Source organism: Amblyomma americanum, chromosome 5 (assembly GCF_052857255.1).
Source record: "Amblyomma americanum isolate KBUSLIRL-KWMA chromosome 5, ASM5285725v1, whole genome shotgun sequence".
Taxonomy (NCBI): domain Eukaryota; kingdom Metazoa; phylum Arthropoda; class Arachnida; order Ixodida; family Ixodidae; genus Amblyomma; species Amblyomma americanum.
In genome coordinates, this window is record NC_135501.1 from 164,808,965 (window position 1) to 164,832,822 (window position 23,858).

General features: G+C 50.5%; 2 protein-coding genes across 2 annotated transcripts in view; both read right to left on the reverse strand.

Annotated features, from left to right (window-relative positions):
* Nucleotides 1-310: 310 nt before the first annotated feature.
* LOC144134309 (uncharacterized) overlaps nucleotides 311-23,858 on the reverse strand; it is a 35,654-nt gene continuing 12,106 nt past the window's right edge. Inside the window, exons 4-7 of the mRNA XM_077667251.1 lie at nucleotides 6,259-6,699; nucleotides 5,013-5,171; nucleotides 1,746-1,901; nucleotides 311-1,116 (exon numbers count right to left, since the gene is read on the reverse strand). Coding sequence (XP_077523377.1) covers nucleotides 577-1,116; nucleotides 1,746-1,901; nucleotides 5,013-5,171; nucleotides 6,259-6,699 — 1,296 coding nt within the window. The 3' untranslated portion in view covers nucleotides 311-576. The remainder of the gene's footprint in view (nucleotides 1,117-1,745; nucleotides 1,902-5,012; nucleotides 5,172-6,258; nucleotides 6,700-23,858) is intronic.
* Nucleotides 11,946-20,792, reverse strand: LOC144132933 (leukocyte elastase inhibitor-like). Its single transcript, XM_077665679.1, has 6 exons — nucleotides 20,565-20,792; nucleotides 19,185-19,468; nucleotides 17,966-18,128; nucleotides 17,116-17,340; nucleotides 15,536-16,094; nucleotides 11,946-14,530 (listed from the first exon to the last, which is right to left on the reverse strand). Exons 2-6 carry the CDS (start codon nucleotides 19,244-19,246, stop codon nucleotides 14,307-14,309), a joined length of 1,233 nt encoding a protein of 410 aa, XP_077521805.1. The 5' UTR covers nucleotides 19,247-19,468; nucleotides 20,565-20,792; the 3' UTR covers nucleotides 11,946-14,306.

Here is a 23,858-nt window from a genome sequence, read left to right on the forward strand (position 1 = left end):
GAAAGAGGAGTCACCAGACCGGAGAATTTTCATTTTCTGGAGATAAGTGTCGTCACTTCCAGTACAGGCATAAACTGCTGCTAATGCCACCGCTTTGACAACACGTAATGGCATTAAGTGTCCATTTCGTTTTTTCTGTTGTTTCGAAAAAATGGGCTGGTTACTCAGGCGGCTCTGCGCCGGTCCTGGAATTTGGAGGTCCACGATTTGACTGGCGGTTAATGTCCAAACAGGATGATACTAGCCGTGATGCACACCTATAGAAGAAACCCGATTATTCCTATGCAAGCATTTCACGCATGAAAACATCTCCGTCCCCCAGTAGTTTAATCCCAAAGCATCCGTAAGGCAGCTTTTCGTCGCGTGTCCAGCCCTGTAGGAAAGCCTCCCAGAACATCACTCGGTGAGGACCAAAAAGTCTTCTGGAAAGGGTCAACACGACTCCAACGCTAACAAAGCTTTCCGCCGAGGTCAGGGGATCGCAGGTCTTGGCGCTGTCGTCCCCTTCGATTCCCTTTGCAGTCCAAGAGACACCTGGCATGTTTTTAGCGGATTTCTGGTGCCTGTAGATGTGGTTCAGGGCCTGCAGACGGCACCTATGAAGACGATGGCGTGGTTGTAGTGGTGCAGCAGCACGTACAGGAAGGGGCGGTTGGCGCGGAACGCAATCATGGTGGCATCCAGCGGGTTGGGCGGCCGGCACGCTTCCCCCAGCCCTTCCTCGGTGGTGTCGAAGAGCGCCTCGTGGATGAAGTTGTCCACGCAGAGGTTCACCCCGGTGCCCGTCATGCGGCTCATGTCGACCACGCGGTCGTCGAACAGGTTGGTGATGCCGACCGCCCTGAGTGCGGGCACCATCTCGTACGACTTCTGCAGCCGGAAGCGGGGAAGCCACACGGCCATCGAGTTCACCGGTTTGAGGTCCTTGAGCAGGCGCCGCAGCACGTCGTTGGTGAGTACGGCCACCAGCTTGCTTAGGCTCACGTCTCGGTCGGGCAGGATGACGAGCAGGCTCAGACAGCGGCTCACGTAGGACAGCTCGATCGCCTCGCACGGGATGCGTGTGCTGCGGCAGTACATGGCCCCACGGCACGACTCCAGCATGTCCACCTGAGCCTGCACATCGCGCTGTCTTCAGGAGAACGTCGCTAAGACGGCCCTCAGGGCAACAACCACTCGATGAAATTATTAGGACTGCTTTATTGAAGGAAGTTCTAGTAAACATCATCCACACTGCCCTTATGAAAAAGCGTTTCGGCACTGGAAGCAAAAAAGTTCATTGATACCTATCTCCATTACGTGTTGGCAGCGCGATAGCATAAGAGCTCTTGATGGCTTTATCAGGAGTAGCGTCGCTTCCGGTATGACGACGTAATTTCTATTCTGCTAATGGGAATGCTCCCGTCTGGCGACATCACTTCCCTCCAGCCAATGGGGATGCTTCAGTCTAGCTACGTCACTTCTGATGACTGAAAATGCATTTTGACCCCATGGGGCTTCATATGCTACCACATTAAACAAGTACAAAACGGAACCTACGGCGATATACAGATCCAGCGAAATAGACGCCGCCAACAGAGTGCAATTCCGACGACTTTCTCTCCGCCGCCCCGTTACGCTCCGGGCTACCCTTACAATCTCGTCGCGCACACAGGCTAGTGCCTTAAGCGAGACACGCAGATATGGGCAGGTTGTCGCCTGTGAGCGAGGTGCGTGCCCTCGCGAGGCAAGGCTGTCCTGCGCACCGTCTCCCTGGTGTTGACGTAGAAGGGTGCCTTGACGGGCCCGTAGAAGGGCTCGCTCCAGATGCCCCGGAAGTAGATGGCGCTGACGAGCAGCAGGCGCGTCTTGTTCGTCACGTCGCCTTCCCTGAGCATTTGCGTCAGGTTGCCGTCGGTCGCCTGCGTGATACACACACGCGAACTTTGCAGCTGTACAACGAGAAACAGGGGGACAAATGTAGTACAAGCCGGAGCGTCGCGCGACTGCAGGACTGCACAACTGACAGTCGCCAGTCCCCAGAACGCCCGACTGTGATCGGGCATTAAACGATCGCAGGGACAGATAGAGGCATGTTGCATGGACATCTAGGAACAGTTCTGGATGAAGGCAACGACAAGCAACGAGAAAGTTAATTTTTCTATATCGATTCTTTCAGGTTCTCCTGTATTACACTGCTTTCTACCAGTGTTCCTGATCAAACCTGTTGCGGGTCACACCATGTTGGCCGCCTGCGGAAATCCTGCACTCTGCTTCGTTAGAAAGTCGGAGCTTAACTGACTGCCACGCTGCCTTCGGCGCTGAGACGAACTTCTCAGCTCTGGTATTCTCAAAAGAATGCTATCGTGTCTTTAACAACGTCTCGTACGATGGAATTTTGACGAAGCTAGCAGCTATCGATCGCGGATCTCGTACGTACTACGATATACGTACAGCTTTCTTAAAGATCGAACCAGGAATTTTTCTTGGACAACACGCTTCACAAACCAGACCATTTATCAGCCCCGGCACCCCACAAGCTTCGGTGCTGTCTCCCATTTTTTTAATCTTTCCATGTGCAGCATTTGCAGCGCTCTTGACTGTATTAAAAGAATTAAACTCATAATCAATGCCAATGACATTACAATCGGGGCAACTAAGTCTATCAGGCTCAACAGAGGATCGTTTTCATTGCATCAGAAACGTTATACGAGATGACTTAATAAGAGGCTTAGGATGTTCCCCCCACCAAATGCATTCTGGTCAACCAGCACAAATTCAGTAGACCCTGTTAGAACACATTCGCCTCACGCTGAATGCCAAAAACCTCTGCAACATAGCCCAGAAGCGAAACTGGAGGTTTAGGATATGTCAAAAAGGACTCTGGGTAAGGGAACATGGGGCCAAACGCGACACAAATTTGAAAATAGTCATTTTTTTCACAGATATCAAAAAATAAATACTGCTCAATTATTCGATACCAGCATGGCATCACGCTGACAAAATACGAAAAGGCCAGCTGAAGAGAAACACAGTAAGATTTAATGAAATTTAAAACTTCAAATTGTCGCAATTGGCCCCTCATTTATCCCTTCCCTTACGGCGCGGTTCAGGCGTCAGCCGAGATGTGAGACAGATACTGCGCCATTTCCTTTTTCCCTTGCCCCGGTGGCCCAGTGGTTAGGGCGCTCGACTACTGATCCGGAGTTCCCGGGTTCGAACCCGACCGCGGCGGCTGCGTTTTTTATGGAGGAAAAACGCTCAGGCGCCCGTGTGCTGTGCGATGTCAGTGCACGTTAAAGATCCCCAGGTGGTCGAAATTATTCCGGAGCCCTCCACTACGGCACCGCCTTCTTCCTTTCTTCGTTCACTCCCTCCCTTATCCCTTCCCTTGCGGCGCGGTTCAGGTGTCCAACGATATACGAGACAGATACTGCGCCATTTCCTTTCCCCAAAAACCAATTATTATTATTTCCTTTCCCTAAAGAAAATCAATTTTCAGAATAATAATAATAATTGGTTTTTGGGGAAAGAAATGGTGCAGTATGTGTGTCATATATCGCTGGACACCTGAACCGCGCCGTAAGGGAAGGGGTAAGGGAGGGAGCGAAAGAAGAAAGGAAGAAAGAGGTGCCGTAGTGGAGGACTCCGGAATAATTTCGACCACCTGGGGATCTTTAACGTGCACTGACATCGCACAGCACACGGCACCTTAGCGTTTCGCCTCCATCGAAACGCGGCCGCCGCGGTCGGGTTCAAACCCGGGAACTCCGGATCAGTAGCCGAGCGCCCTAACCCCTGAGCCACCGCGGCGGGTACCAATTTTCAAAACCAATTTCAATTTTTTAAAACCAATTTCAATTTTTTTTAAAACCAATTTCATTTTTTCCCTGTGTGCTGTGTGATGTCACTGCACAAAGATCTCTGAAGTGGTCGTCATTATTCCGCAACCCTCCACTACGACACCTCTCTCTTATTTTATTCCCTCCTTTATCCCTTCCTTACGGCGCGGTTCGGGTGTCCGCGGAGATATGTGAGACAGTTACTGCGCCATTTCCTTTCCCCAAAAACCAATTTTCAATTTTAATTTTTCCCCACCCTATGAGGGGGGGGGGGTGAAAATGAGATGCCGCTCCGAAATCGCCATATTACTCATCCTTACTATGGATGCACACGGAGTTGCTAAGCAACCGTGGCGAGCCTATTCGAAAAACAGATACACAAAACCGACCCCGACACTATTTTGTTCTATGTCCCACTGTATAGAGTCTACGCAGTTTTATAGCCGCGCTCTGCATTTAACTTCGATACACGATGTTTTTGAATTTCCTGATTTCCTGCCTTCATCGAGACTTGTTTCAGCATCCCATTCGTTGCTCTTTCGCTTAACCGTGTTGAAAGAACATACGATTGGGTTCGATTCATAGCACATGAACACGAGCTTTTTAATGTGATTGGTAGGCCCCAACAGAGTTTGCTGCATTGGCAGACTGCCTTGTACTATCGGGGACAAAAGTGCCCAGGACACGCGATCGACATCAAAAGCATATTGAATTGAATGAATTGATTTGTACGTTTACTTCAGGCAGACAAGGCACAAAAGTACAAGTCTGTCCAAGAGGCTGACAAAAAGGCACTGATGCCTGACGAGTTTCTGTCTCTAATTACACACAACACCTCAGCACACGGTGAGGGAAGAAAAAGGAATAGGTTACATGCACGCGCACAATGTACAGTCTTTGTAAAAAATATACAGCCCAAGGGGTTTGCTTCTGAGCCGTGTACGGAGCACTTAAGCATATTTTACAGTCCTATGCTTAAGCTTAAGCTTAGGACTGTCGGTTCCCAATTGGGAACGTTGAAATCTTAAGTTCCTCCCGCCTTCGTGAGACTAGATAGCTAGGTCTCTTAGAATGCAAGAGGAGCCGCGCTGCAGAGCTCAGAAGCAGACCCCTTGGGCTGTATATACTTTTGACAGAGACTGTACATGTGTCCACGGAGCTTTCCATGGGGCGCGAACGGGGCCCACCGACCTTGGCCGCCCACTTGTTGACCTCCTGGGCGGCCGCCTGCGGGTTCTCCTTGAAGTTCAGGCGGCCCACGTCGTCCGAGAAGGTCTCCTGCAACGTCTCCTTGAACTCGGGCAGCAGAGGAACCTCCTTGGACACGAATAGCTTGCTGCCCAGCGACACCTGCGACACAAGACTCGACAGTCGGACCTTGCGCCAGTGCTCTGTCTGCAACATCAACACAGCGTCAACAGCAGCAACAGCAACAATATAATAATATTACCCGCATTAACGACATACGAAAATAGGATAATGGTAACGCATACAACACATTAATAGTACCCTTAGATATAAAATTCAGGAGAAGCTTGTAACGTGCCGCGCGAAATTTATTTCATTTCTTTCTCGATGTACTGAGAACAGTGATCATATATAATTATCCCATGCCGATTTGAACAAATTCCAAAGCAGTGGTTTTGTGCGATGGCATAGAGCAACAGCTACGCTTTGGGACGGCAGTGTAGGGGCACTGCCCCAGCAAGAGCACTGCCTTCCTGCAGGTGTTGCTGCAACCATCGCTTACCTTGGAGGTCTTACATGAGTGGGGTCGGAGTTGCATGGGTGGAATGAATGGATGGATGGGAGATAGAAGCGTCCCCTTTGAAACGGAGTGGTGGCAGTTTACGCCGTGTTCGTCCTTTTTATTATGCCTTTAAGAGTGTTATAAATCGGCCTATAAATTTGTCATTTGCTTAAAATACTTTTTTAATCCTACACTTCTAACCTTATGTCACCACACTGCTTTTGAGCCCCTAGTCTTCCAGACCCTTTTTTGCTAACTTCCACCGCATATTCATTCACATGACCAATGTTATCTCTAAACCCTAGGGCCTACTGCAGAGTAACTGTGCCTGCATCGACATCCGGATTGATACCATTACATTGCTAACCACTGTCGTTAGGAATGGTTGACGAAGTGCTTTGGAAGACAGACCCCGGTTACCTCCTCGGCTATTGTGAAACGGCGATCATGCAACTCGAAACTTCGTTCCCCTCCGCACTAATCGCCAGAAAGCACACGTTGCAGCTTTCACACATCCCTCAATGAACACTCAAGCTACAGTACACACACATGCCGCATTTGCAAACAAAGCTCAGCTGCAGTCCGCCCCGGACGGCTTCTTGTCAGCCTGTCTAACGGCTAGCCGGGAATTTTTGGGTCATCACGACATGTGATGGGTCTCTAGAGGCCGCTGCCCTGCCCCGTCACCTTGGTGTTAGGCATGGCGCTGTTGAGCATGGACAGTATCTTCTCGCAGGTGCGGAACAGGTTGTTGGGGTCGACGGCGCCGCAGGCGTGCACCACCTGCGCCGTGGTGGCTTCACCGGTGCCCGCGAGGGCCATGCCCAGGGCGACGGCGACGCCGAACGGAGACAGGCACACGTTGACATCCTGGGCCTCCTGCAGCGCGTGCGCCACCAGCCGCAGCCCGAAGTCGGTGAGCGTGCAGAAGGGCCGTGTCAAGGTGGGCGTCCCCACACCAGACGCAGGAGATGACGGCGACCCGGTTCCCAGCTGTTGACGGCTGGTCAGCGGGCTGGCGCTGCCGGAGGAGGCCATCGCGGCCCTCTTCACCGCACCTCGTCCTCTTCGTTCCCGGTGGCCCGTGCGCCGCCTGCTCTGGCGGCCCGTCTTTGCCTCCAGGAGCACCTTCACTTGGGTCATCATCATCATCATTAGCCGAACTATACGCCCGCTGCAGGACACAAGGTTGTTGTTGGCCTCATAAAGTGGCACATGCCCACGAGGGGAATTGCCCATAACCAGGCCAGTTCCCCTTGTGGGTATGTGCAATTTTGCAAGGAAGGCAGCTAAGAATCATCATCATCATCATCAGCCTAAATAATGTCCACTGCAGGGCAAAGGCCTCTCCCATGTCTCTCCAGTTAACACTGTCCTTTATCTCATCCGCCCAGCTAACTTTCTGACGCCCGCTGCTACGCTTGCCTTCTCTTACCTATAGGGGACCAACAGTAACCTGTTCTCCGCATTACTTTCCGTGTGCATGCCCATTTTCTTTTTTTTGGTGTCCGCTAGGTTATCTATAACTGGCATTTGATCTCTAACACACCCCGTATTCTTCTTAACATTTGTCTCAACGTTGTCCGTACCATTATCATTTCCATAGTTTACCGGCTGTCCTTAGTTTAAGCATTTTCGTTGGCCTCGAAGTTAGTGCCGCATAGCTGGAATCTATTTGGGTATACATTCGCAACAATGTCTATTCCTTCATGCACAGCACTGGTGTTGAATCCAGGTGGCTACCTTGTAGAGATGTGCTCTGCTATTGTTTTCCTTCAATAACAAATCTGTCCAACCAATCATTCATCTTCCCTTGCTTCACTATCCTTCAGAATTCTAATGATCTCAATCGGATAATTTTTTTTCTGGCGCTCTTCGCTTGTGGACCTCGAAACATGTCTTCGCCCGTGACACGTCTCCAAGCAAACCTGCTCGAAGACGGAAGGAACGAGCCATGCACTGCGATAACAGAAGGCTGTTAGATAAGGGCCCTTGATATGAGCCGCCATCTTAGTGACGGCACTACACTGACTGCAGGCAGAGGCGGAGGAAGTGAAGGCCCCCGTTTTCCCCGCACTGAGAAGGGCGGCGGACGGGGGAGGAAGCAGTCTTTATCACCGAGCAGCTTTGGACAGAAGATGACAACCTCTCTGAAGGCGGTGGCCTTTCTAGGAATGATGCCTCAAACTGACCCTGGTCGACGCCCGGCTCCAGCGGGGCCGGCTCTACCAGGTGGAAAATGGTAGGGTTTTAACCTACTTAAACCGATTAAACGTGCGGAAGCATGTGTTTTGCCTGATTGGCTCATGGTTTCGCTTTGGTAGGTGTGGGCACGTTTGGCGACGATATTAGACTCAGGTTTAACTCTGATCGAGATTAAGCTGATCTGATCTGTTCGCGCCGCAGATTGACGTTGATGAAGACGACGATGTGCAGTGCAGTAATAATAATTACAGACTCGTTATCTTTATGCACTTCCCTCTCGGCGTCCACTGAATCGCAGCTCTTTCGCATTCTAAAATTCCTGATCCCTCCACACATCACATTAATTCGATTTCTTTGGGTTCCTGGGCACAGGGGTCTTCTATTAAATGAATCAGCTGATGCTTTAGCGAAGGCAGCCCTGAGTGGACCGATTGTTGACCCGCTTCCAAAAATTGCTTACATCACGGCGGCACGCTTCCGACGGTACACCGTAATGAACGAACTGGGTGCATCAGCGCTTACTTCCTTGGACGACTTCCAGCACCTACTGTTCCCATGGAGAAGCTCAGTCTGGCGATCGCGCAATCTTGAAGTTTCCTTCACGAGGCTTCGCTGCCGAGTACCGCAACTAAATTTTTACCTATACAGGCCTGGTCTGGCGATCTCCCCATTGTGTCCGTATTGTGCGGAGCCGGAAACAATAGAGCACTTTCTTCTTTTTTGCCGTCGTTACTCATCGATTAGGAGGCGACTATTAGAAGTTCCAATACAGAATCTCAGTTTGCGCCTGTCTTCTGTGGTTGTTCTGTCTCTTGGCGCTTCTATGCTTGGCCATACCAATGGGAATGTTTGCTCTGCCGTTCAAAATTATCTACTGGAATCAAAACGTCTACCTTCATGATCTTTCGTCCTGCCCCTCCCATTATCAGCTTCTGTATTTCGGTTTTTACAACCACTTATAGTAATCCCTACCCCTTCTTTGCCTAAATTTTAGTTTGTATGCCCCCCTAACCTCCTGCAACCTCCTCGGCTACGAAAACTGTGCGATCCAAATTTTGGTAGGTCATCCCATGCTTGCCACATGCAACTGGTCATTTAAATAGCCACCGCCTGGTTATGGCCAATCCCCCTTGTGGGTATGTGCCATTGTGTGAGGTCAACAACAACAACAACAACAACAACAACGAGAGTGTGTTGCAGTTTATTCTGATATATCACCCAAAGCACAACGAGTAGTTTGGCTACAGTTTACCCTCTTCATTTGGCTCTCCTCACTGCATGAACCCTGGCCTATCCCCGTCGTAGGTATGTGCCATGTCACTAAGGCAGCAACAACAACACGAGGCGTGATCGGCTGCGTCGATAACATGGTGTTCCTGACAGAGTGGTTTTCAATGGAGTACCTCAATAATGTGGAACACAAAGAATTGAATTCAGATGTCGTATATATCATGTTTCCAGAACCAGTGTTGGTCGCTGTACAGCGAAGGCCAAGGTATATATAAAGATGTTCTAAAACGGGCTAAGAAATTTATGGTGATGATGGTTCAACGCGCTTAATTTTTTACAAAACGAGACACAATAACAACAACAGAGAGCGCGAACTTACAACTGATTGTATTGGTGAAAACAGGCGACCTTTTTATACACACAAGACGTGAGCGTCATCAATGGCAAAAAAACGAAATAACATATCGGTATGAGCAATCGCAAACAGATCCACACAACACACTCATCGCGATAGCCTAAGCATGTAAACTTCTTTCTCAGACAACGACAAAGACACATTGCTGATACACCTGTCGGCCCCGGAGGATTGGACTTCAAAGGCTTCTGCGATCTCTCTTTCTATTTTTTTATTGGAAAGCGAAATAATCGTGGTTCTTTCGAACAGAGGCTTTCATTTTTCGCAGCGGTGACAATGGGTCTCCAGCCTTCCCAATTCTCGCCATTTTAAAATGGTGGTCCCTGCGGGAGTTAAAACCTTTTCCTTCGAACTGCATACCAATACGTCGCCTGTTAAACCTTGGCTACACGAGAGAGGCGTGTTTCTGCCATGGGGGACAAATTGGCATGCAGAAAGCCACAGAGCGTCGAACGTGTATTTCTCGATTTCTGGGATGCTGTATTCTTTTGGGACGTCCTCCAACGCATTCTTAAAAAAGACCTCCCACATACACCCAGAGGTATTCGGTTTCTCGCTATTAAGAAGAAGCTGATTCCATATGATGTGCTGCTTTTCTTGGCTTGCATGTGTTGGAGGTGGAGATCTGAGTCGCTCTCCGACGGGACCACAGGTCAGCTTGCTCCTAACACCGCCACCACCACCAGGACAGGTCTGCCGACGAGTTAAAGGAGTTGGATAATGGGAGGAAGGTTACGAGAGGGTTTATTTACATTATTTACATAGTCAGAGATCAAAAGTTGACTTCTCTTCGAAGAGAGGATCTTAAGGTAGGATCATAATGAAGGATGCAAAATGGGGCATCCCAAAAGGAGCATCCCAAAATGGAGCATGATTCACTGCACTCGCCATCCAGTTTTATACTATTCTCCGTACCTAGATTCCCCAGGTTGAGGAAGTCTCCGCCAGGGCGGGAGTGTCCTAAAACTTGCATTATCGCACACAAACACGCACCACCGCACATAGGGACACGCCCCCGTCACATGTCCCGCCGGGGAGAGAGGAGGATGCCGTTGGGTCCACGCCGACTTCGGAGGGAGATGTTTTCTAGCCAGCCTAAAGTCCCCACGCGGGGCTGACACCTGTTCTTTAGATGTCAGCCGACTCGCCGGACAAGATCGCACGGCCGGGTCCAGTAGCCGAAAGGGTCGCTTCGTTCTTGGCGATGCCTGCGAAGGCTGGCGGACGATGACCGCTAATCCGCCGCCGTTTTCCCACGTAGATCGTCTTCTACCGGGAACCAGGCCGCATTAGTTTCCCCAACTTAGTAACGACCATTGGGGATTAGCTGCCGCTCGATCACTGCGGCGGCCTCTCCGCTTCGCTTAGTAGGTTCTTGGAATCCATCCGGGCGAAGCTCATCGGGATACTCGGTGGGGAACGTGGGAGCGATCCTTATCGCGTGGCTCGGGACCATCCCGAAGAAGCTCAGCGTTGGCTTCAGATGCTGTCTCCATTGCTAATGATGAGACCCGCTGGCGCCGATCTTAACACATGCGATCTAGCGGTCTCGAATGACGCTCAGAAATTGTGATCCCGGTGTGCGCCCTGTGTCCAGTTCTGTTGAGAATGTAAGCTGCGTAACATCCTCAGGAGCCAAGGTTTCTGTGGTGAGTCTTCCTAGTGGTGGATGTTGTTAATACGAAGGTACATAAATTTTGATTCCATGTCAGTCGACACGGTTGGGGTGTTTCAGTACTTGCCGCAAAAGGCAACAAAGAAAAAAAATGTGGCTCCAATCCACGCTGTGAAGGTGGTTGGACAGCGAAGCTATGCTGTTTGCATTGAATTTTTAGCCTGGCGTTTTTTGCTTACGACAACGACACGCGGAAACACACGCGTGGAGAAGGAACGTGCTTCGCATTGTTTGCAGGTGCCTGTGACGCAGGCAGAGGCTCTTTTATTTTTATTCTTTTTTATGCCTCACCATAATTTATGTTTGCAGGTGCCGTTATCATACATTATGCGTTTTGCGCTTCACACGAGTGTTTCGAATGACGTCAACCCCTTTCGAAGCAGCTACCAACCCATTTCCCGGAACGCGTCGGCACCGCGCGTCGGAAATATTCGTCCCCTTCCGGCGCGGTTTGGGTGTCCACTGCGATATGCGAGTCAGGCGTCTTTTTTCTTTCCTTAAAACCAATTTTCATTTCATTTTCCTTGTCTTACGGCGCGGTTCGGATCTCTACCAAGATATATGCGACAGACGTCATTTCCTTTCCTTAAATTGTCCTACGGGTCTGGCGTCGCGCCGAACTGGCGATGGCGTTCCGTGGACCCCTTGACAACACTACAACGCGCTGTCGCGTCCCGCTCTTAAAGACGGAACTGTTTAAATTTTTAGCTGTTTTTCTTATTTCATTTTTATTTATTTATATTGCTTAAACTTTTGTTATTTTTTACATTACGACTCCTTTATGATTCGTCTTTAATAGCGGGACACGACAGCGTCTTGCAGCATTGCCAAGGAGTCCACGGAACGCCATCGTCCGTTTGGCGCGACGCCTTGCCCGTTGGACAATTTAAGGAAAGGAAATACCCGCCATGGTGGCTCGTTAAAGATCCCCAAGTGGTCAAAATTATTCTCCACTACGGCACTTCTTCCTTTCTTAGTCGCACTTCTATCCCTTCCCATTAGGCCCAGCTGGGGTGTCAGCCGGAACAGGTACTGTGCCGTTTCCGTTTCCCAAAAAAGAATTTTCGAGAAAAGGAAATGACGCCTGTCGCATATATCTTGGTGGACACCCAAACCGCGCCGTAGGGGAAGGAACATGAATCGAAAATTGGTTTTGATCCAGAGTTCCCAGGTTCTAACTCGACCTTGGCGGCTGCGTTTCGATGGAGACGAAACGCTAAGGCGCCCGTGTGCTGTGCGATGTCAATGCACGCTAAAGATCCCCAGGAGGTCAAATTATTCGGGAGCCCTCCACTACGGCACCTTTTTCTTCTTTCACTCCCTCCTTTATTCCTTCCCTTACAGTGCGGTTCAGGTGTCCGCCGATATATGAGACAGATACTGCGCCATTTCCTTTCCACGAAAACCAATTTTATTTCCCGCAACCTTCTCCTCTGCTCTATCTCCCTCACCCTTTTCCTACTATTGAAAGAGTTGGTCTTCTCCATGCTCCACCTTCCCCACGCTATGACCGCTTTGCCGGCCAACGCAGCTGGTCAAAATAAATCCGGAGCCCTCCACTACAGCGCTTTTTGTCTCTTCCTTCTTTCACTCCTTCATTCATTCCTTCCTCGCACAGTGATGTTGAGGTGTCCTCGAAAAATTGAGACAGTTAACGAGCATTTCCTTTATTCAAAACAAAAGGAACAAGTGCAACTAAGCTGCTATGCCCACCAGATCTTCAACCCAGCTATACTTCACAACTCTGATTTTAGTTGTTGAACTGAAACTGCAACGCTCCTCGCTCGCGCACTTTTTTGGCGACCACCCAGTTCTTAGCAAGTCCGGGCACGAGCCTTTCGGGGAAAACTGCCATTACGATTTGACCCTTTCGCCCTGCCGGGACAAGATGGCCACTTGTCGCTTGAAAGAGAGGAATAACGTTCGGTGCCCTGTCCAAAGGCCAGCATTCAGAAGTGCACCTAGGAACAGCTTTTGGTTTGCGTTATACTGCAGGACGGCCTCACACGCTGCGTGCCTACGAGGCTACCATTGGGGATGCGTCACCAATAACTGTGGTGCGATTCCGTTCGGTAAAAGCCACAGAACTGGAACTTACAGTTAAGCATTCGCCATTTCCATGGAAATCGATGTTTCGCGTAGCCGCGATGTTATTGCGGTAGGCAATATCTTTGACAATGTGGCACAAGTCGCCATACAGTGCTAGTATACCATGTGTGAAAGCCTTATTTGGGGTAAAATTTTCGTAACTTTGTGCCCCGTGTTCTGGCAGTATATATACAGTTGAACGTCGTTATAACGAAGTTGAAGGGGCCCAGTGATTACTTCTATATAGCCGTATAGTTTTGCTATAACCCGCGTTGACCGAGCTTCCGAAGAGAATCGTCATTCCTTCGCTATATCCAATATTTCATCACAAACCGTTTCTTTATAACGAGGTTCGACTGTATGTTCCCCAAAAAAGCGTGTTTCCAGGGCGCACGCATATAGTGACATCAAAGCACTCTATGAAACGTCTGTCACTGAGTGGCATACCAGACTTCTGTGAAGTCACGCAGCAGGAGGGGGGGGGGGGGAATGTGCGGCAGCAGTGCGCAAGTATGTACAACTTACGAAGCAGGCATTGTCGTAATCTTAACAGTTAAAAAAAATACAGTATGTCACCTTCCTTAACTTAAAAATCTTCAAGACATGCCCGCATGCAGCTGGTAAAGTTGATAGAGGGTCCGAAAGGTGTTTTTATTGGCAGTAGATTTGAAGACAGACTTAGCTAGATTAGTGAAATCAATATTACATAGCTCTCTAAATCGTCATTACATCAAGAACGAATGGAAATCAATAGAGTACGAACACACTCTTGCCAACCGTTGAGTGGAATAACTGTATATGATGTGCTCAGGCGGGCTGTGCATATAAACGAGAGAAAAATGCGTGCATTAAAGTATTATTATCTATAAATACGGCCTGCAGCTTGGCGAAGAAAGGAGCGCCAAGGAGCAGCATTAGATAGTGCTTCGCCTGCATTTCACCGGAGACGCCTGTGCGTTCTTCCCGTAAGCAACGCATATACGATGGCGTCAAGTAAACCGAATGGTATTGCCGCATAGAAAGCTGGCCACCGTAACGTGTACAGCCAATGTACAGGCCCTCGAGGACGAGCGGGACTGCAGTGTGGGCCTCGTGGCGGCAAGGTCCACTTCAGACCCCGGATCAGGCCATGTTGGGGTTTCGCAGACAGCCCACGTAGAGGATGGCCTTGCGCTGTCTCTCGACCACGAGGAACATAAAGGGCCGGTTCACCTCGAAGCTGGGCAGGTCGGTTCGCTCGGCGAGCCTCAGCGTGGAGACGTGCAAGTCCAGCCGCACGGGCTCCTCGTCCGTCACCTCCAGCCGCGAACGGCTCAGGAACTCGTGCACGCACAGTTCCTTCTCGTCTGCGCAAGAGACAAGAACCACCTTGAGAACGCTATACACTCAAACCCACATTAAACGCTTGACCACAGACGGTACTATCCTTGAGTGCGTCCTCCTCTCTCAGTCCTTCGTGGCTACTTGGCCCAGAGTCAACCTGGGCAGCTTTCTTAATGGCCAGCGGATACAACAACGGCGATGTCCTTCAGCCCAGAAAAGGCCTCAAATACGACTGCCGCTGTATATCTTACGTCTTCATAGGAGGCTAGACCCAACCATCAGCCCTCACAGTGCTTGAGCTCCGTTATTTCTGTAAGAATTAAGTTCACTTTAATTTTCCCGTGTATAAGGCTCTTTGAGCGACGCCGAGTGTTGTGTGGATCTGACCCGCTTCGTCCACCTGGGTTTGCTTCTCCGCGGTGCTGTCGTTCCTGGTTACTGTGACGTGACTAAAAAAAGGTAGGGCACGCGTCGCAGTGACACTAGCGCCAACAACGGCTTGATTGTCGCGGGCGCGGGGGAGACAGCTGTCGCTCTCTTCGGCTATGGGAACTCGACGTGCATGGACGTTTAGGCGCGGCGCTCCTCTCTTCTTCACGGGGCGAAGCCTCGCAGGAACGAATCCCGCGAGCTCGTCCCAGCCGGCCTCGGAATATCTCCCCTGCCCTAGAGTGAGCAAACATTCACTCGTATACCCTTGCTGGTGAGTCTGACGACCTCGATATATTGGCTGTTTTACTAAAGATATATCTTGGCGTATTTTGTTGCTAGCTCGAGTTCTTTTTTTGTTGTTGTTGCAGCAATAAATGCCTTTGTGTCAGCCCGTGTTCCTTTATTCCTACTGAGCAAGGCCCCCCGTGGTCTGCGTGCGCTTGGTAGCACGCGTAATCATGGGGCGGGGTCGGCGGTTTCAAATGTCAGCCGCGGATAATCGAAGAAAACGTATTTATCCCCCTATCCAATCACACTGTGTATAGGACATAGAAAATTGCTTATCCGCCTCCTAGCGGAGAGGTAAAGCGACGCACCCGATATTCCGGTCAGGTCGGCCTCCTCCTTGTTGAAGAGGTCCCGGATGCCAACGTCGGCCAGGTATCGCGCCATGTTGACGTGTTCGTCGAGCGTGAACTTGGGCAGCGTTATGTCGAGCGGGCTACGCGCGTAGCGCCGCTCGAACTCGTGCACGTCCTGCGGCGTGATGTTGGCCTCGACGTAGGCCAGGTCCGACTGGCGGTCCGGCAGCAGCACGAGTAGCTGCAGCTGCTCCATCATGCAGGGCAGTTCGAGCACGCGACATGCCAGCCGCTCCACGTGGCAGTGGTTGCAGACGCGCCGCGAGCACATGGTTGGCACGCTGACCTTGTCGTTGTCCACGAAGAAGGGCATGGGTGCCGTGTACAGCTCGGAGAACTTGTCCAGCCAGAGGCAGCGCAGGAAGGACGTGCTCACCATGAGCACCCGCGTGGCAAGGCTCACGTCGGCCACGGTCGCCACGGCGCCCATCTTGTGGCCCGTGACCCGGTGCAGCCAGGCGTTGATCTCCTTCACGGCCAGCTCAGGGTCCCCCTGGAAGTTGACGATGCCCACCTGCGCGACGGCGTTATCAGGTGGTGTTCAGTTCGCTCCACCATAAATGTCGAACGCTTTCCGCGACTCATGTCACGCATTCTTATAGTGTCACCTTTAAGGTTAGCACCGCTTTTGGAGCTGCCGGCACAACGACATACACTGAGCGTGACGATATACGTTATGTATTTGGGGAAGCCTGTCGACATGTTACTTATTGTTGCGTTTTCCGGGTTTTCCATGACCGAAGTAGTTCGAGCTTTCGAGAACTCTTGTGGACATTAACGTATACATTTCTTTGTCGTTTGATGCATTCTGTACCGTTCGGGAAGTGCTCCGATACTAGTAAAGCAAATATGCTGCAGCAAAAATTTGAAGAGGCCACTTAAGCTCTGCCTTAAGGGTATGACACGACAGCGGGTTAATGCTCGTATACGCACAATTGGTCATTCTCTACTCAATATTCATGTATCCATGGGAGTCCTCATATCACTCCTGGTGCAGCGATCAAGCGATGCGCCACTTCCCTGCGATGGAATGTGCTCCCAGAGGTGGGCCTTGTGTGTCCCAGGTGTCTCTTCCCAAGCAACTTGCCGCAGTGGACAGTTTGCTCACTATCCATTGGGCAGTTTGCTCACTATCCATAGGGCAGGTTGTGATGACGCCACAATGTTACATGATCAAGGTGGCCCACCTGCCTCCTAGGTTGCTCTCTAGGGACGTACACCTGCCAGAGCCATGCTCGTGATTTTTCGCCCACAACGCCGACGCCGGATTTTATGGTGAATGGGGACTTTAACGCTGTCGCGTTAATAAGGAAACCAGGGTGCTCAGCGAGCGACCTCTGGCTTCCACCTCAGGATGTATCCCATCATGTAGTTTTGTGAGCAGCAGCAACTGCTAAGTGATCAGCAAGTCGCGGCAAGAGCTAACCGAATCAGACTCTGTCATCATACATGAAAGATGACATGGATGACAGCCACAGAGGTGACGATATAGTATAAAGTGGCGGCAGGCCGAATGATTCAACAAGTGTCAAGACCTGCCCTCCGAACTCCCGGTGGATGGCCTCCTTGAAGGAGTCAGCCAGCTCCAAGGACGTGGACAGGTACATCTTGTTGGCGAGGCCCACGTGCTGCGCCGACAGCGGCTCCAGGGTGCGCCCCACGGTGGCGAACTCCCGCAGTATCTCTTCCTCGTCGGACACTCCCAGCGCGGTCAGGATCTGGTCGGCCGTGTCGCCCCGAGAGCCAGCCAGCGCACTCACCTGCGCATTCGCCGCGGTCACCATCGTTAGCCCCTGCCGCGTTGACGGGGAGTGGCGAAACCGTACTTTTAAAGGCAGTGTCACCTTATTCATAGTGGACAGCAGTGCGATGGAACACAGACCGAGTCATGCTGTGCTCCACCTCGCTGTTGTCTACCATGGACCTATACCGACTCTTACAACGTTCTTCGCTAATACTTTATACTACACCCGTCGCTTTTCTTGAGAAGTGAAAGTGATTTGAAACTGCGTGAGTGTATATAGTGGCCGCACTGGAGGGGGCTCGAGGTCTCATCTTGATGCAGCTCCCCATCTGGCACAGTTTGGGCCTTCACACTGTCGTGTTCATGGTGGATGACAAGATTTCTCTTGCACGGAAAGACCAAGGCTTTAATACTATGAGAGAAGAAAGCTAGTCAGCCACACCGCCACGAAATGTAAATTGCATGGGGTTGAAGCGTAGGGATCAGTTTACATGACCCTGCTGGCATATTAAAGCGACAGACCTTCACAGATTCGGCCCTTCTCGGCTTCCTAGCGATAGTTCCATCGCACTGTCAGACGAAGCATCGAAATGGTGCACAGAACTAACGAATGAAGAATATGGCAGCGTTGCTGCGCTCACCAGTGCCACGGCGGTGCCGAAGGGTGAGAAGAAGACGTTGACGCGATCGCGGGACAGCGCCCGATACAGCTGCAAGGAGAAGTGCTGCAGCACGGGCGACTTGCCGACCCGGCGGGCGCGACGGCGCTGCAACCTGGTGGCCATTCTCTCGAAGCTTTGTGCCCTGCGCTTTGCGGTGCATTGACCGACATTCTTTTCAGCACATTTGTGACATCCGGAGGTCCGATAAGGCACATTAGAAGGAGCGTTATACGAGTAAGTGAACAAAAACACGCCGCTGAGGTACAGTCTTGGTCAAAAGTCTTCAGGCCAAAGGCTTTTCGCTTGAGCTTCGTAATTGAGGTATCACGGTACCAATAAAGACCAAAGGGCCTTGAAATGCTGATAAAAGGTTTCTTCTCACGATGGAGAAGCTTGCTGCTTAAAGAGTAGTTTGAATCCTTTCGTTACACGGAACATTCAAGGGGCATTCATTTAGCTACAAGTGAACGCTGTGGTCTGAAGACTTTTGACGGAGGATGTACACATGCCCTACACATTGGCAGCTGTGATGAATGGCGTCATCTATCTACAACATGCGAATCATAAATTCATGGATGAGGATCATGTTCCTCCGACCGATCTCTGTACTGTTCTTTAGATTAAAGTTCTATCGCTCTCATGGGTGAAGAATTCGGTTGCAGATTGAGATGGGCGGGACCACAACGGCGCTAGCATTGCAGTATTGTATTCTTGATTATCGTCGCACGCGACTGCCAACAGGTGTCACTGCAAGTGAGCTTCTCTCAATTGGCTATAGAGTGTCCATCCCCAAATGGGCTTCATTCTGGCGGCGGACAAGTTGATAATCTCATAAGCACTCGAAACCCAATACGAATGCGTTGGTCGTGCGGCTGTTAAGGTCACGATCCATGTGTGGCTAACAAAGAAACTTTGGACGTCCCAAGGCAAAATTACGGGACACGATATCACTGTTAAGGAGAACTTCCACGGGTTAAGTTAGCTTGCACAAAGCGATGTTCTTCAGCGAGCCTATAAACAAATAGAAGGGCGTCTCCATCTAAATGTGGCGCCCTACGTGATCAGCGGCCCAGCAAGCCTCCTCTACAGCTTAACGAAAAGTCTTGACGGGCCTTAACAGCAGCCTTTGGTGGGACTTCCACTAAAGCACGGATATCAAGACTACATTGAATCACGAAAGTATCGAAGAGTGGGCTACCTTTTTTTGGACACGAAGCGATGGCAACGCGAGCACCGTGGATGACGCTTGGTCGGGACCATGCAGCTAGACGTCGCACTCAACCCCACACCGACCTCCACACGGGAGGTCGCGCTGGGGGCGCAGTTACGCAGGCAGCGGCGGCCGTCGACCGCTGCGCCCCGCTGGGCACTTCACCGCGACTCCTCGCGTCTCGCTCGGTGTTCTTCGGAGGCTGGGCTGCTGTTGTTGTCGTTGGCCTCAGGTGTTGCGCCCTCTAGTGCGTCCAGACACCCACAACAGTACTGGGTCACAAAGCGAACAATTGAACGCCCCATGTAATGTTGAGCTAAGAAAAATAACACCGTTAAGGATTAATTCAGGGTAAAATAAAAAAGGGCGGAAAACAAACCGTATCGAGCGCTCAAAATGGAGCATAGCAAAAAAGACAAAGAAGACTGAATTGAAAAGATGACATTCTTCTTCTTCTCCTCCTTAGTAAGCATGGCACATACCCACGCCGGGGGATTGGCCAAGCTTCAGTAGATAATCCCAATGAGGTATTTGCCCAGCGAGGAAAAATAGATCACGTTGCGTCTACCATTTCTTCTTCTTCTATCCACAGTGCTGCGAGGCCATGGTAAGACGCTGGCCAAGTAGTCACGAAATTCGGAGCAGCACATTTAGGGACCGAAAAAAAATACAACCCAGAGTACGAGGAAATGGCTTTGGGCAAGATACTCGTTGATCAGTGCTGTGTCGATAACGGTCGTGCGGTGCCAGGTTTCGCCCTTGAAACTTTCGTTTTGTGATTTAGTAATCCCTATAAATTCATAAATACAGGCTGGCAGGGGAATCACATTCGGCAGTGAATGTGTAGGTAAATTCTCAGTCATTACTTTTCATAGGGCTCTGTGAATCACACCCTTGCTCATTTATCCGCCGGTGGCGCGTGTCTTTTGAGGGCAGGACAGCAACATCATCATCATCAGCCTGATTACGCCCTCTGCAGATCAAAGGCCTCTCCTATGTCTCTCGAATTAACTTTGTCCTGGACAACACCGTTTAGGACAAATTTGTGATAATTGAAATCTTACACAACTACTGCTTGAGGCAAGCATTGTGGGGGTCTTAAATGAGGGACGAATATAGTACGTATACTTTCCGTCTTAGACTGACAGTCAAACCGCCAACTGCACCTACGTAGACCTCGTGACCACGAACGCAGCAGCGCGCAAGCCAGCCACGGCGGGCCATGCCTTGGGTAACAAAGTAATGCGACTATGCGCCGACACACGCGTCATTTATTCCTGCTGAAACAATAACGCTGGCTAGCGGCAACAGAGAAGAAATTTCCCGGAAAGGCTACTCTATAGAGAGTCTATAGGAGATGCCACTCACCAGCTTGAGTTTCGAGCGAATGTCTGTTCCGCGACGCCGACGCTCCAGTGCAGGACAGACCGAGCTCGTGAGATCCGTTCAGTAGACGATACATTGCGCTGTTGCGAAGAGCGGAGCCGCTTGCGCTCGCCCACGCGCTTCGAGTTACCCGACTCGGACAAAGACCAAAGATTACCTTTGCCTGCGCTGGCGTGGTCCTTGCACCGTACTTGGCGCTGGCTGTATACGCCGGCACAGGCGCCCTCCGCTGTAAGCTATCAGAGCTAGACGGGGGCTGCCGCGGGAGGACTGTGCGGGGAAGCTGAACTTCAGGGGACGGTCGTCTGGCGAGTCCCCTCAGCATCAGTCGCAAGGCAGTTTCCAGCTCCTTAAAGGGGCACTGAAAAATAAAGTTGACCTGTACACCGATAGACTAAGGCATTCTAATAACAATTAGAGACCACTCTCTTTGAAAACGAACGTTTAGTGACCTATAGAAAAGACCGAGAAACGAAATACAAGTGTCCCCTCCCTACAACGACCGATTTTGCAAGGACAGTGTGTGCATCGACACTGAAAACGTCGCGAATCTCAGAAGCCATGCTGCATGGCCATTCACTTCGAAACGGCGGAAATCAGTCCTTCTTGCTGTGACGTCAAGAGCTTGAAGCGAGTGGCGGGAAAATTTTTTTAATTCAGTTTTTTCAGCCATAAATATTTTTGTTGTTCTTGCTGCCGAACAAATGAGAACAAATCCCGAAAGACCATGAAATTCAGTTTTTACTGGGAAGAGTAATAGGATGGAGCTCTCTCAGCCTCCGATTAGGAATTGACGAGTCGTGTCAACGTCGATTTCTGGCACTATTCCTTGTAGAGACGTGCCACTACTTACTTTGGGTATGCGTTGCGTGCCCACCTACTATGTATGCCATATGCCGTTTCGGTCGATATTGCACAAGTATAGACTTGCTCAGAAGTCTTGAGGCCGCACGGTTTGATTTTAGCCCTGTTGGCGAGCCCTTACGGCACCTAAGAACGCCAGCAGGTCTTGAAATGTAAGGGCAAGAATTATCTTCACCTTACAGAGATTTATAGCTTCGGGGGTAGCATAAGCCCACCATGCAGAACACATAAAACAAGCAAAACATGTAACCTGATGACTCCTGATCAAAGCTGCACATCAAGATGTGAAGCAGTGTCGAAGCCTTGTAACTGCAAGACAATTCGAGAACACCCAGCGTTTCAACAGTAACGCCACTTTTGTAGCGGTAGCTACATTACGCTATCACTTCACGTCTCTAAATTTGTTGCTATATGTAACTATATGCAAGTTGCTGTATGGAGCGTTCCCCGGCTGATCCATTCTAGACAGTCTACATCTGGTCACGTGTCATCACATGACCAGCTCTGCTCACATGACGTCGGCACCGTTGCGATAGTGGTGGTTGCCTGGGTTGCCACTTAAGGCTAATGCCTAATAATGCCTAATAATGCATTAAGCAGTAACCCTTAGTCATTACAGATCAGCACAGCGCAAATTTCGCTAGGTTGACCGATTACGCAGCAAAGCGTAAAGAACTGAAAATTTTTTTCAGTCAGTTTCTTTTACTTAAATAAGTAAGCCAAGTTTCCAGAATTTCTGTGCTCTAAAAAATCGCGAGCCAAATGCATGCCCAGCTGGACGCTTAACCTGGCTGGCCGCTACATTCGATGCCTGATAGCCTCCCCTCATCCAGCCCTTACCGCGCCATCAGCTGCAGAAACTGCCGATGTCGTCCTAGGAGGCACTCAAGGGTGCGCCACTCGTCTCGCGATAAGGCGCGGTGATCGCTGAGAAGAGAGTCTTATCGGAACCCTTGCATAACACAGGGAGTTCCAAGACGCGGGCATCGGCACCGACTATCGGCGCGTCGCGTCGCCGAGACGTTGCAATCTCGGGTCCGGTTACGCCAGCTTTCCTGGAGTTCTCCAAGTCGCTTGTGTTTTGCTGTCGCTTTTTGCACGCAAGTCTGCTCTGGTCATTTTACACATCAACGGAACATTTTTTGGAGCTCCGTGGCAGGTGCGGCTTTCGGCTTTCATGCACGCTACCGACTGACGCTGCAGTGGCGCTGAGAACGTATACAGCCTTGGTCAAAAGTCATAAGGCCAAAGGCTTTTCGCTTCATCCACAGTACAGATCGATTAAGGCACTAATGAAGACCGAATGACCTTGAATGCCAGCAGAGGGTTCCTTCTTGCGGTAGAGAAGTTTCCTCCATGACTTGTGTTTTGAATGATCCGCATCTGAACGCTGTGGCCTTAAGACTTTTGACCAAGACTGTAATAATTGGTTGTTTTTTTTTGGGGGGGGGAGGAAATGGCGCAGTATCTGTCTCATATATCGTTGGACACCTGAACCGCGCCGTAAGGGAAGGGATAAAGGAGGGAGTGAAAGAAGAACGGAAGAAGAGGTGCCATAGTGGAGGGCTCCGGAATAATTTCGACCACCTGGGGATATTTAACATGCACTGACATCGCACAGCACACGGGCGCCTTAGCGTTTTTCCTCCATAAAAACGCAGCCGCCGCGGTCGGGTTCGAACCCGGGAACTCAGCATCAGTAAAACCAAGACTGCACATACTTGTATCTGTGCTGCAGGCCAATGCCGGTCGTTCGGGAGTAAACGACATCTGCGGCCGTCGAGGGGCAATGTCTACAGACGGTGGAGATGTATGGACGGTGGCCACGCTTGCCGTTAAGGGGCTGTCCAACAAAGCGCTGGAGATGGAGTTCATCGAATGCACCTTTTTCAGATGGCAGATGTGCATCTCTCCTCGCGAGAACACGCACGCGGCTTGCCTTATTAGCATCCCTAAAACGCTCTCGATTAAGGACCATAATGTGCGTCGTTTACTTCCGTCCGCGCATGTGCGCATACAAGAATAAAGAGAGAAAGATGCGCAGTTGCTAGTGATGATTTTGTGATGTAAAGCATTTATTCGGTACAATAAGGAAGTGTGCCCCATCCGCGAGGCGCTTGCTTGCTCGCACATGGTCAGGAGACGTCATCGTTGAGAATGTAGCCTTGTAGGCTAACGGTGTGACTATATGGTTGAGTAGTTCTGCAGGCAGTAACTACACCGTAGCGACGCACACTGTGGACACGTTGAAGTTCACCTGTATAGATAGGATGCAGTCTTCAAATCATCATCATGATCAACCTGACTACGCTCACTGCAGGGCAAAGGCATCTCTTATGTCTCTCCAATTAACCCTGTCCTTTGCCAGCTGCGCCCACCCTATGCCTGCGAACTTCTTAATCTCATCCGCCC

Coding starts and splice junctions, on each gene's coding strand:
- LOC144132933 (XM_077665679.1), bottom strand. CDS start 19,246: ATGGTCCCGACCAAGCGTCATCCACGGTGCTCGCGTTGCCATCGCTTC. Junction 18,129..19,184: donor CGCTTCGTGTCCAAAAAAAG/GTAGCCCACTCT, acceptor CGCAAAGCGCAG/GGCACAAAGCTTCGAGAGAA. Junction 16,095..17,115: donor ACCGGGAGTTCGGAGGGCAG/GTCTTGACACTT, acceptor GCCGTCGCGCAG/GTGGGCATCGTCAACTTCCA.